A 13,360-nucleotide genomic window follows, 5' to 3' on the forward strand; every position below is an offset into this window, starting at 1 on the left:
CATAAGCGATTTTTATGCAAATGATTACCCTCTTTCCCCTCTTCTATAGTGATGCTTAAGCAGCCACCCTGTTCATGCCAAAGACGGGGAGTGGTGACTTTTCCCCCCATATGGAAATGGAAAGCTAAACATTTCTCTGACCTTATAGTTAGAGTTACTGGCAGTGAGCGAGGCCAGGAGAAAAATTAATTCATTGGGCAAGTGAGGAGAGTGTGCAGAGGAAGGAGAAAGTGTTCTATCCCCTCGTTCACATCACTTTTCATGTTAATATACTAACAATGAAGTCAGGTGCAGAGTAATGATGGCTTTGTAGCCAAAACATGGCTATTGGAAAACAAAAGGGAAAGATCAGCATAATGCCAAGGTTTGCAGAAGTAAGGAATAAAGTTACAGATAGGTAGCCGTGTTGGTCTGAGTCGAAACAAAATAAAAAAATTCCTTCAGTAGCACCTTAAAGACCAACTAAGTTTTTATTTTGGTATGAGCTTTCGTGTGCATGCACACTGTGTATCTGACGAAGTGTGCATGCACACGAAAGCTCATACCAAAATAAAAACTTAGTTGGTCTTTAAGGTGCTACTGAAGGAATTTTTTTATTAAGGAATAAAGGTTAGGGGAGGGGAATCCCTAGGAGGCAAAAACCTTTTAAAAACAGCCCAGAGCATTTCACGCTGCAAACTCAGTGTTATGGGTTGTCTCCTACGCAGAGTAGACCCACTGAAAATGATGGGCCTAGGTGTCTGCGAAAATTAATAGGCAAACATTGGCTCTAACTGTATATGCTTCCTGCAGGAAACACTAGTTTCAAGGGTAACCACAAAAAGCAGCCTCCCCGAATCTCACCAGATGCCATTGGTCTACCAACTCCCAGCAGCCCCAGCCAGCACGGCCAATATTCAGGGGTGATGGGAGTCGTAGTCCAAAATGTCTGAAGGACATCCAATTAGGGAAGGCTAATAGAAATCACTGGATGGGGCCAAACGCAGGGGCGTAGGAAGGGAGGGGCACTGGGGGCGCTTCGCCCTGGGCAGCGCGATCCTGAGGGCACCATGGCGGCTGCCCCCCCCCCCCACGCTGGGCGCCCTGCCCCAAGAACGCTTGCCACGCCCCTACGGGTGGAGCACCACGGCACTAGAATGCGCACCACGCCCCTACGGGTGGCGCGCCACAGCCCCAGAACGCGTGCCAGCCCCGCTCTCGCCTGCTCTCCACCCCCGGTGCTGGAAAATGAAGCTCAAACAATGGCCATACGTCATGCTTCAGCCCTCACAGCTCTTCAACAAATGCATGACACATGTTACTGAGGCAAGCCATATGGCTACGACAATACCTTATGGGAAACAGCCCTACTAGAAAAACGAACCAACAAACTGAAACTAACACAAGGACAAATAAAAGACGATGCCTTCACCCCAATATGGCTCCCCTTTATTACATACAGTACACAGCCCAACAAGATAACAACAAGAACCCACTGACAGCATACAAATCGACATGGCTGACTTGACCCAACAGCCTCACACATGCAAACAGAACTCGCTGCATTCAAGTGAAGGCAACCAACCAGGCCCTAGGCGCCCCAACCTCTCTCACCACCAAAGAAATCCAGTAAATGTATAGAAAGAGAACCTACCTGCGTGACACTGACACAAAGTCCCTTCCGCCGTAGGAGGAGGGGAGATTGTGGGCAATCACGAGCCCGAGCACATGCTGGGAGAATGGCTGCCATTCTCCCAGCCCATTGGCTGGCTCCCAGACGCGGCGCACCCTTGGCGTGTCCAATCAAGACGCTCCAAGTGGGCGTGGCTCGCTAATTTAAGCGAGCGCGCGGCTGGGATTCAGTCTCTCTTTTCCTGACCCCCAGCTGCTTCGTTTTCCCCGCCCACCCTCCCTTTAGGCAGGGCCCCCTTCTTTTTGACATTGCTATGGACCTCGGTTGGTCGCCGTTGAGGGGCCTGGTAGGAATTTTCCCACTTGGCGAATTGGCTCTGGCCTGGTGGTTTTTGCCTACCTTGTAGCAACTTTGGTTTTTGGCAGTAGGCATTGGATTATCTCAGAAAGGTTACAGGTGGAGGGGGAGGTTGCTGCCATCACCTTCCCCAAAATGCTGAAGGGTACTCCCTTAAGGAGTCCGGGGGCGTGGCCATGTCCGAAGCCGTGGGAGGTGAGGGCCAAAAGGCACAGCCCCTAGCGGTGGCCCCAGGGTGAGTCCTAGTTGATGTGCATCACAGGACTCACCCAACGGTGGTTAACCCTTCACAGACTGCCAGCAGAACGGGCTGGAGTCGGATATAGACGGTTAGATCCAATGCCTAAGCTAATACCTCTCTACATCCGTAATCAATAAAGTTGCGGCCTTTTAACGCCCATTAACCCAATGCAATTTGTCCAGTGTCTTTATTTACTCTGGGAGGGATCGGGGTATCGCCACACAAAAGCCTCACACATACACCATGCAGAATGAAAGTTTGCTACCCCCACCTCTCTTTTCCCGCAACCTTATACTGTGTACAACATTAAAATCTCACATCAAATAAAAAAAAAACCCAATACCTTATGGATAGTAGTTGTTGCCTTTATTTTTTGACCGGCCTTTAATGTGGGGTTTTTGGGGGGGGGATTTCAGGCCTTATGTGTGGAATGCTTCCTTCCAGGCATCTTTATCTGGACCTCAGTCCACATCACCTTTCTAAGGGCACACCCCTCTCTGGACCTGCCATCATACAACAAGTGTTTTTGCCTGGCTGGAATGTGTCTTGTGCTCTGAGGATGCCTCTTGCTCATCTAGTCTGGATGGGTGTGTGCGGAGCCTGGTGTCCAGAGGCAAAATGCACATTTGCTGCTCCACCCCTTTTACCTCTGCCCTCTCCCGCCATTGGCATGTTGCCTTCAGAAGGTTGCCCAGATGGCCCTTGGACTGGCAGGGGTTTCCCTCCCCTACTTTAGTGCAGCAGTGGCAGGCAGAGTTTCAACAGCATGGAAGTGCTGCAGTGTGTGAAACCTTGCTTGCCAGATTTCTTGCTGTCGCTACAGCTGTTAAAAAAGAATGAAAATAAAACCTGCCAGGGAAAGGTGTCAGATTCAAACTTAAGCATGCAGGCCTATATTCCTTTACTTAGGACTCTTGGAATCAGTGGGGGCTACATCTGTGGGGTGTCAGGTTTGCATTTTTGGGTTTAGAGATCTTTCCTATTCTAATTAATTCAAGAAGGTTCTGGAAGCTTCTCTGTGTGATACAAGCTGGTTCAAACTAGAAGTTTCTATCTAACAAGCAAGTTTCTATTCTGCCGAGAAACAAGCAGAAGGTTCCTGATGTTTCAGTTATTCCTTCAGAGAAGCTGACCAGCTGGTTCAAACTGGTTCTGTTATCTCTTTCACTCAAGGTCATGCTGACTATAATAATAGGCCAGAAGGAGCCTGGGTTTCACTTTCTGTTTCTCCTTCTGGTGTGGTGGTCAATACAGTGGTACTGTACCTTGGTTCTCAAACTTAATCCGTTCCGATAGTCCGTTCAACTTCCGAAACTGTTCGAAAACCAAGGCATGGCTTCCGCTTGGGTGCAGGAGCTGCACCCAAGCGGAAGCCACGTCGGATGTTCGGCTTCTGAAAAACGTTCGCAAACTGGAGCACTTACTTCCAAGTTTGCAGCGTCCGGGAGCCGATTTGTTCAGGAGCCAAGCCGTTTGATTACCAAGGTACCACTGTACATAGTATGCTTAAGTGCTAAGGTTTTAGTCTTATTGTAAGTTTAAGTTAAGTCTGCTGCAGCTGGATTTCTTGTGGACTGTACCAATCCTGAAGATGTTGGATTTGTGAATGTAAAGCTCATTTGCCTTCAGTAGTTTTTTTTTTAAGAGCTCTGCTGAATGAAGTTAATTGCCTCTGAGTTATTATTGGGAATCCTGCATTGTGTTTTATGTTTTTACTCTGCTAACTATATGTTGGGGTATGCTCTGGATCAATATGGAGCAGAATTCATTACATGGAGGAATGGGAAAACCTAATTTCATTAGAGGGTGCTCTTTTCCCAGCTTCTGCCAACAGAAGGTTTATAGGCTTCACAAACCTCCTCTAATGGAAAATAAAAAAAATTCCTTCAGTAGCACCTTAAAGACCAACTAAGTTTTTATTTTGGTATGAGCTTTCGTGTGCATGCACACTTCTTCAGATACGCTGAAACAGCTGTGAAGAAGTGTGCATGCACACGAAAGCTCATACCAAAATAAAAACTTAGTTGGTCTTTAACGTGCTACTGAAGGAATTTTTTTATTTTGCTTTGACTCAGACCAACACGGCTACCTACCTGTAACTAGAACTCCTCTGATGGGTTGGCTTTCAGTCAAAAGAGTGTTACGGGAATTGCAGCTGCATCTTTTTCTTTTGAACCTGTTCACCTTTTTCTTTTCATAGGGACAATGAAGAAAGCTACGATGATGTTGAGTTTGGAGGTAAGGCTAATCCGTTTTTGTTAAGACGGGCATTAGGAAATTTGTAAGTGGGAGCTGCGAGAAAGCGTTAAAATGTGGCGTGCTCCTGTTTGGGTGCCAGCCACCCCTGTTTCCACTATACTCCATTTCCCTTCCACTGTTTTCCATTACCGCCTCTCCCTTACAGGCAGCCCATTCAGTATTTCATGCCCTCCATCTACCGTACGCTCAGTCCTTATCAGTCTGTTTTTTTGTTTTGTTTTGGAGAGGCTATCCCCCTAGTATTTCTGAGAACATAGGGGTTTCTTCAGATCTGCCAATGCCTCCTGTTTGTGTGTGGATGGTGCCATTTTGACTATACGGTATAAGGATAACTTATCTCCCCGACCTGGCACTCCCCTGGTGATGTCAGGTGACCCAATATTGCCTGCATGGCATGAAATTACTATGCAAACAAAGTCACAGCTCACAAAGTGCCAACAAACAGCTGATTGTTGGGGCTGGCAAATTCCAGTGCACAGACATTGGCACAGGGCTTTGCTGGCACCACTGATTGGCTAATTATTGCGGTGAAGGCGGGCATAACTGGCCTAAATGACCTTGTGGCCCAAATGCCACAAGGTGGGCCTGATTTTCCCACTGCTGCTATATAGGATGACGGTGATGGCTGCTGTAGTACGGCCTTATGAATCGGAATGTCCTGTAAAATTATATCATTACTCCCTCTTCCCAGGGAAACCCTAATAACACTGTATTTCTGTGAGGAGGAGCTAGGGATCCCCCAACAGAAAATCCTGAATATACATACACCTTGCCCAACTACAATACCCAGAATTCCTTGCAAGAAGCCATAGTATAATAATAATAATAATAATAATAATAATAATAATAATAATTGCAGTCAAAGCGATATAAATGTACAGTATTGATAAAATGCAGATAATGAGAAAGTTAAACAAATAGTATTTATACAGAGTATAGTTTATAATGGTATAGCATCTATATATACCGGTATAAAAATGTGGAAGGTCCATGTTTGTTCAAGAACAATCTTCTCCGAAACCGCTTACCCGATCATTCTCAAATTTGGCCACAACCTCACATTCCCCTATGGGAGTGTTTCCATGCACTTACTTGGGATAGAACTCACCTAGGACAGGCATAAAACCTGGATTTTTGTAAAAAATAAAATAAAATTGCGCCCTCCAGTGGACATCTAACTCACACACGACAAACATACTTCCACAATCCTGCCCACTCCCCATCAACCCCCACCACCCCGACACACAACCCGCCCCATAGACCATGCCCACCACAAGCCCAGGCTGATCCCCATCCCGGACCGTCCACGGAGTAGGCCGCTATAGAGCCCTCATCCGTACCGGAGATCACGTCTCCACAAAGGACCAGGCCGACTTGACGGCACTGCCTACACAATGGAGACCGGGATACCCGCCTGCTCCCCTACCACCAAACAGACCGGAACACACCGACAACCCCACCACCCCCATCAGAGGTAGACCGGACCCCACCGGGAGTCACAGGGATGAACCGGGGGGATACAGGCTGGGGATGGGGGGGAGTCACAGGGATGAACCGAGGGGTGGGGGTGGAGGGGGGTACAGGAAGGGGGATCAAAACAGTCACAGGGATATGCTGTCCAATTGGGGGGAGGGGCCACTGCAACGCGTGGCAGGGTACAGCTAGTAATATATAGTATATATAAACCTTATGCCATGTATTTATAGCATGTAATACATAGCATATAGTTTGTTTTCCGCATGTAGTCAGAAGGGGGGAATTAAAACCAAGTTGTGGTGCTTGAGGTGCATACTATAGCAGATAAGCAGCTGGCATGAAGTATATTCTTCTGCTACAATTTAATTTCAGTTTTGATCAAATATAGATTAGCTTTATGTGGAAAGGTACTGAGCACTATAAATATATGGCATAATCTGTATTTGAGTTAGAGAAAAATTCTCGCAAGTAGAAATATCCAACTTTGTCCTAGGCAACGCTGTCCTTTGCCCAACACTTTTTGTTTAGAGGGCAATCCACAGACTTCCTGCCCTTTTATTATATATGGATATGATTATATTATATAGAAAATCTTCCCTGCAACAGAAAATTAACAATCAATGTTTGCCTTTTGATTCTTCAGGAAATGGGGATGCAGATGAGGTCAGTATCACCGTTCACAACATATATAAATGCAGCACAACTCTCTTTCATTAACACCCGTTTCATGAATGCCGAGGGGAGCCGTGGGATGTGTGTCTGTGGAAAGGGATGCAGGTGGCGCTGTAGGTTAAACCCCAGAGCCTAGGGCTTGCCAATCAGAAGGTCGGTGGTTCGAATCCCCATGACGGGGTGAGCTCCCGTTGCTCGGTCCCAGCTCCTGCCAACCTAGCAGTTCGAAAGCACGTTGAAGTGCAAGTAGATAAATAGGTACCACTACAGCGGGAAGGTAAACGGCGTTTCCATGTGCTGCTCTGGTTTGCCAGAAGCGGCTTTGTCATGCTAGCCACATGACCTGGAAGCTATACGCCGGCTCCCTCGGCCAATAATGCGAGATGAGCGCGCAACCCCAGAGTCGGTCACGACTGGACCTAATGGTCAGGGGTCCCTTTACCTTTACCTTTACAGTGGGAAGGTAAATGGCCTTTCCGTGTGCTGCTCCAGTTCTCCAGAAGCGGCTTTGTCATGCTGGCCACATGACCTGGAAGCTGTACGCCGGCTCCCCCGGCCAACAACACGAGATGAGCGCCGCAACCCCAGAGTCAGTCACAACTGTACTTAATGGCCAGGGGTCCCTTTACCTTTACCTGTGGAAAGGGGCAAAAGGCAGAGAGATTGCTTCATTTGCAAAGTGCTTGATGGCCTTGCTCTGTTTGTAGTCTCTGGAAGGGCTTAGCTGGAAGGAGAGTGTAAAGAAAGGACTGCAATGAATGGCTCAGAGGAGGGAGAATGAAAGTCTGCCTGGGTGAGTGAGAAGTTGTGGAAGTAGATGCAACTCAATGTGTTCATTATACCCAGAATGAACACCTAGAAATGGCTACGGTCTGAGCAATATTAAATAGCTGAATGGTCAAGCTCTAAAGAAGACCTTATTTCATACAACAAATGGGGTTTGAATTAATGAAATGACACATACCATTTGCTGTCCTTTTCCGTCTTAGTACTAGTGCTTAAAAATAAATTGTTGCACTTGAACTAAAGTATAATTTTCTCTTTCCCATTCATTTCTCATTACTTTTTTCCCCTACAGAGTCTAAACAGTGAAGGGGAGACGTATGAAGATATAAACGAAATGAGGTAAGAAATATGCAGCTCTGCAGATATGGCGGCTCTCTGATTATTGGGATCCCACAACTGAAGTGACAGAGAGACAAAATATAAACAGAATAAGATGCCCTAAGAGTAAATAGCAGACACCATTGCATAACCGTGGACAAAATATCCAAAATCTGAATTTGCAGCTTTATCATCTTCTAGGGCAGGGCTAGCCAGCATGTTGTCCATCAGATGTTTTGACCGCAGTTCCCATCAGCCAATATGGTCAATCAAGGATGATGGAAGCTGCTGTCCTGCAACATTTGGGCTAGTTTGAGAAGGTATTGGCTTGTATCCAGACTTTGCTTCCAGCAGCAGAAGAGGGAAGAGGAGAAGTGATTTTGGCTTTATCTCCCTTGTAGCTTCTAAAACTCTTCTCCTAAGGGTTTGTGGGCACCCTGGAATGGTGTAGGAGGGCACCAGCAAAAATTGCCCATGTCAGGCAAAAGATTCCTGCATTGCCAGGAGGGCTGGTGGACTAGGTGACCCTCATGGTCCACCTCTACCTTCCAGCTCTACCATTCTCTGAACCCAGCAGGCTCTAAAGGTTGGGTCCAAGGCCTCATGCACATGGACAGCTAAGCTTAGATCCAACGCAACAGCAACCATTGAGCACATTGCTCCAATATAGTCATCTTTCAAGAGAAGTGAAAGAGGCCCAGGTGTTTGTCCTCTGCTGTTTGTTGAGTTAAGTATGAATCACTTTTTATTTCACAGACCTACATCTAGAGATGATGAAAGGAAAAAGGAGAAGGAAGAAAGAAAGAAATCAGAGAAAGAACAAAAGGAGAAAGAGAAAAAAGAGCAGGACGTCAGGAAGAAGTTCAAAGTAAGGGTTAAGCTAGCAATTTATTTTTTAAAAAACTTTAATGAAAACAAATACATTATCCTTTAGCATTGTTAAAGATACTCTGTTTGTAGAGATGGGGGATAAATTCAGTTCAGTTCACATTTACAGGTGAACCTATTTAATTCGCACTTCCTGAAACGGCAAGCAAGCAGAGACAACCTCCCTTAAAAATTTGCATTTCTCTAATCTTGCAGTGTAATTCTCCAGGAGACTAATGTGTGAAAAAAAATCTATATACTACAGTAAAGAGTGCATATAAGTGCATGCACTAGTGAAATTAACATAAAAAATGCATTCTGTTAGGGAAAATTGCTTTGCAAAAATGCATACATTAGGGCAAAATTGCATACAACAAGGTGAGCATTAGGATAAATTTGTACTAAAATGCTGGTGAACTTCCATGGGATGATGATAATAATAATAATAATAATAATAATAATAATAATAATAATAATAATAATAGCAAACTGATATGGAAATGTGGAAAACTGAATTTAATATTAGGGGGGAAAAATAAACAGATTTGCCCATCCCTATCCATTTGACCCTTTTGCTATTTTATTTGAGTGCAAACCTTAAAGTCTGAATGAAGGATTTGGAGCTGAGCATTCATGCCTAGAGATTTAAAGCGTGTAGTTGGATCTAGCAATGCTGAATTGCAACCCACTTCAGTGGGAAACAAGTTGCAACTGGTGCATGTGAAGGCACTCACACAGCCTGATACTTTGCAGTTCTGCTCAGATGTAAAGCCCATTGACGTCAACAGTCGTCTTAATAGATACAAGGTAAAGGACCCCTGGACGGTTAAGTCCATTCAAAGGCGACTATGGGGTTCCAGCACTCATCTCGCTTTCAGGCCGAGGGAGCCGGCGTTTGTCCACAGACAGCTTTCTGGGTTATGTGGCCAGCATGACTAAACCGCTTCTGGTGCAACGGAACACCGTGATGGAAACCAGAGTCCATGGAAATGCTGTTTACCTTCCCAGTGCAGTAGTACCTATTTATCTACTTGCACTGGCGTGCTTTCGAACTGCTAGGTAGGCAGGAGCTGGGACAGAGCAATGGGAGTTCACCCTGTTGTGTGGATTCGAACCGCCAACCCTCTGATCGGCAAGCCCAAGAGAGTACCACACGCATCCCCTCATCTTAATAAGCAAACGTGTCTAGGAGCTATGCTTCAACTGCTGTTTATTTTATGTTCTATGTCTCTAACAATCAAATGTGTATTGAAAGCTTAACAATTAGCTGCAAACAAATTAACAATGACTGGTTAGACCAGGCATCCCCAAACTGCAGCCCTCCAGATGTTTTGGCCTACAACTCCCATGATCCCTAGCTAACAGGACCAGTGGTCAGGGATGATGGGAATTGTAGTCCAAAACATCTGGAGGGCCAAAGTTTGGGAATGCCTGGGTTAGACCGTTCTCAGAATATTAATTCAGATGCTTATAAATTCCGTAGCTTCTTATAGAGTTATTACATGGGAAATATTGGCATCACCAATTCAATTAGTAGAACTCATATTACAAAACCCCTAAGTAGAACTTGCCATAGCATTGATCTGATGTGTTCCCTTCTCCATTGTAAGTTGTGATTTCAGATATCTTTCATACAGTTTCTCATTAATGATCAATTAATGAACATTTCCGTTTTCCAGCTAAGGTTGTTTTTGCAGACTTGTGTAACAAGAAGATAATGCCATGCATTAAAAATAATAGACAATTGCCAATCTTTAATTTTAAATAATCAAATACTGAGTCCTTAGTGTCTTTATAATTCCATTGCAAAAATGTCTGAAACAGGTCCAGGGGTTGAATGTGGGTCTCCAGTCCTCTCTACTTAGCATCAAGACTCAATTCGCCTCAGGCTACATCTTGTTTCCCTGACTGACACTTCTTTTGTTCGGTTTCTGATAATTGGTTCTCATGGGAAACTTACAGATTCTTGCTTCACACAATTAACTCAAGGCAGTGTCAATTTACTCTTGGCAGAAAGCCAAGGTCTGCCTGGCCTGGCAACAACTCTCTCATTGGTTAATGACCAGCACTGAACTCTGTTATCTAGGAATGCTAGCACAGTTGTTTCTTGTGGGTGTTAGGAGTAGGAGTGCTGCGTATGGTTGGAGAGAGAGAGAGAGAGAGTAAGGATTTATTTTGCTTTGCTTTGTATGCAGAAACTCTGCTGGTTTTATTTTCTTTTAATAAATCCTGTAAATAGTTATTCTCCGTCTAGCCGACTAGTCATTTCCACCTCAACTAGCTTCTGCGCTGTGCAGGAAACCTCTGCTACGTTTGGGCTAAAGCCACTAGAGCGATGCCTGACACTTCAAAATTCTAAGATCTTTGTGCCCTCAAGTAGACACGATTGCGATAATGCCTCTTGTTTGCCTGTACACACCTCTTGACCTCTGTGCATCTGGAATCAAATCTGGAATTGTGTGTAAGAATCACATTGTGCCTCTGGCCATACCCACTATTTGATTCTGGTCCTTCCCACCATGGACACATGGGAACCAGAAGGTTGGCAGTGAGGGAATGCAACCCTCGGGCTGAAAATGGTTCCTTACCCGAGGTCCCGGCTCCAATTTGTCATGCCTGTTTCTCTCTCTCTCTCTCTCTCTCTCTCTCTCTCTCTCTCTCTCTCCCTCCCTCCCTCCCTCCCTCCCTCCCTCCCTTTCTCTTGTACAGTATTAATCCTGACCGTATGTGTAATGCTGATTTTCACCCATTTCTTATCCTACCTCTGTGTAGCTAGTGGGACCCATTGAAGTCATTCACCAGGCCCGAGCTTGCACGGACTTCAAAGGAGGGAAGAACGATCTGACATTCAAGCAAGGAGATAAAATCGAAATCATCCGCATCACTGACAATCCAGAGGGGAAGTGGCTGGGAAGGTCAAGAGGCTCCTGTAGGTATAAATTATGCAAATTTAAGTGAACTTATTTTAATATGTTTAATCAGAGTAATTTTTCCGATCAGAAAATTTGGGTTCACTCACCATTTGGAGTATTTGAAATGTCGCTAGTACACAATTCTTGGCCCTTGAAGACGTATCTGTATATTTGTTAAAATACTTAAAACCTGCACAACAAAGAAACAAACAGCAATTTGATGTTAAAAAATTGCACACCATGCAATGAACACCATTCTATATTGCACAGTGGTTTTTAAAGGGTGGGGTTTTTTTTGTTTTTGTTTTAAATTGCAGCCCTTATGATGTCTTGCTACTAAGTTTAAAATAAAACAGCTGGATCTTAGTCATGAAATGTGTCGGGCTTTTGCTTTTTAGATGGCTACATTAAAACAACCATGGTGGAAATTGACTATGATTCGTTAAAGCGGAAGCCGCGGCCTTCAGTCAACATTCAAATGAGGCAGCCAGACAGTGACCAGGAAGTGTATGACGATGTCGGGGAACAGGATAGCGTCAGCAGGTATGTCGAAAGGGATGGCCACACCTGTGTCCAGTTCTAGTGTGGCTTGCAGTGCAATCTAGCCAGCCATTCATCAGAACAGGAAATGATGAGGAAATGGTTGTTTAGCATTAGTAAGGGGAACATTTATTGTAATTTTTTGAAATAAAGTTATTGTTACATTATTTTTAGATTAGTAGTGGTCTTCAGGGAAGGTAGTATAGGGAAAGGACCCCTGGACAGTTGAGTCCAGTCAACAGCGACTATGGGGTTGTGGCGCTCATCTTGCTTTTAGGCCAAGGGAGACGGCGTTTGTCCACAGACAGCTTTCCAAGTCATGTGACCAGCATGACTAAACCGCTTCTGGCACAACGGAACACCGTGACAGAAGCCAGAGAGAACGAAACGCCGTTTACCTTCCCGCCAGAGCGGTACCTATTTATCTACTTGCACTAGTGTGCTTTGGAACTGCTAGGTTGGCTGGAGCTGGGACAGAGCAACGAGAGCACACTTCGTCACGAGGATTCGAACCGCCAACCTTCCGATTGGCAAGCCCAAGAGGCTCAGTGGTTTAGACCACAGCGCCACCCGTGTCCCCTAGGGCAAGGTAGTTGCACTTACCTGACCTCTCGACAGCAGCATCAGTTCCAAGGGCAGTGGGGGGCAAATGTGTGAGCGCCAGATTGACGCTGCTGGTGTGTTTGCACCTTGTGGCTTCTCCCTCCAGGTCAGTGACAGGAGGTCAAGTGAGCGCCAACGCCCCACCAATCGCTACTGCATTGGATTGTTTACTCCACAATCTCCAAAAAGCTCTGGGCGGTTACATTATCCCCCTATCTTTTATCCTCACAGTAACCATGTGAGGTAGGTTAGTCTGAGAGAGATCCAATATGCCTTTTGGCTGAGTGTTGTGATTTGGACTTGGGGATTGCTGGTAAGAAGTCTCAACAATCTATCCTCACCACAGTGGCTTTTCTTGATTGCTCATCTGCCCAAAGCAACATATAAGAAACTGTAGACATAACAAGTATAAAGTGTAAAGAAAGAAAGAAAGTCTAAACATTAAAAATAATGTCAGGCAGGCACGGAGAAAGAAAGCAATAGCGCTACCCACAAATGTTCCAGGTGAAGTGTCTGTCTAATGGCTTTTACCATTTTAATAGCACATCTGAAACCCCACAGTGCAGTGTCCTGATGAACTTCCTCAGGGGAGGTATTCCCAACACTGGTGCCACCACCAAGAAAGGCATATCACAGATGGCATTAAGTCTTACCTCTCAGAAAGAAGGTCCTTGAAGCAAGGCCTCCACAAACAATTCCAAAGACTAGGGAGGTTAG

General features: G+C 45.3%; 1 protein-coding gene across 4 annotated transcripts in view; it reads left to right on the forward strand.

The window, feature by feature from the left end:
- Positions 1–13,360, forward strand: part of FYB1 (FYN binding protein 1) — a 55,584-nt gene that overhangs the window by 18,953 nt on the left and 23,271 nt on the right. For all 4 annotated transcript variants that reach the window (XM_035100805.3, XM_088653090.1, XM_088653091.1 and 1 more), the window contains exons 4-9: positions 4,411–4,448; positions 6,589–6,608; positions 7,696–7,742; positions 8,478–8,589; positions 11,361–11,517; positions 11,899–12,043. In XM_035100805.3, coding sequence (XP_034956696.3) covers positions 4,411–4,448; positions 6,589–6,608; positions 7,696–7,742; positions 8,478–8,589; positions 11,361–11,517; positions 11,899–12,043 — 519 coding nt within the window. The remainder of the gene's footprint in view (positions 1–4,410; positions 4,449–6,588; positions 6,609–7,695; positions 7,743–8,477; positions 8,590–11,360; positions 11,518–11,898; positions 12,044–13,360) is intronic.

The sequence above is a fragment of the Zootoca vivipara genome, chromosome 10 (genome assembly GCF_965207765.1).
Source record: "Zootoca vivipara chromosome 10, rZooViv2.hap1.1, whole genome shotgun sequence".
Taxonomy (NCBI): Eukaryota; Metazoa; Chordata; class Lepidosauria; order Squamata; family Lacertidae; genus Zootoca; species Zootoca vivipara.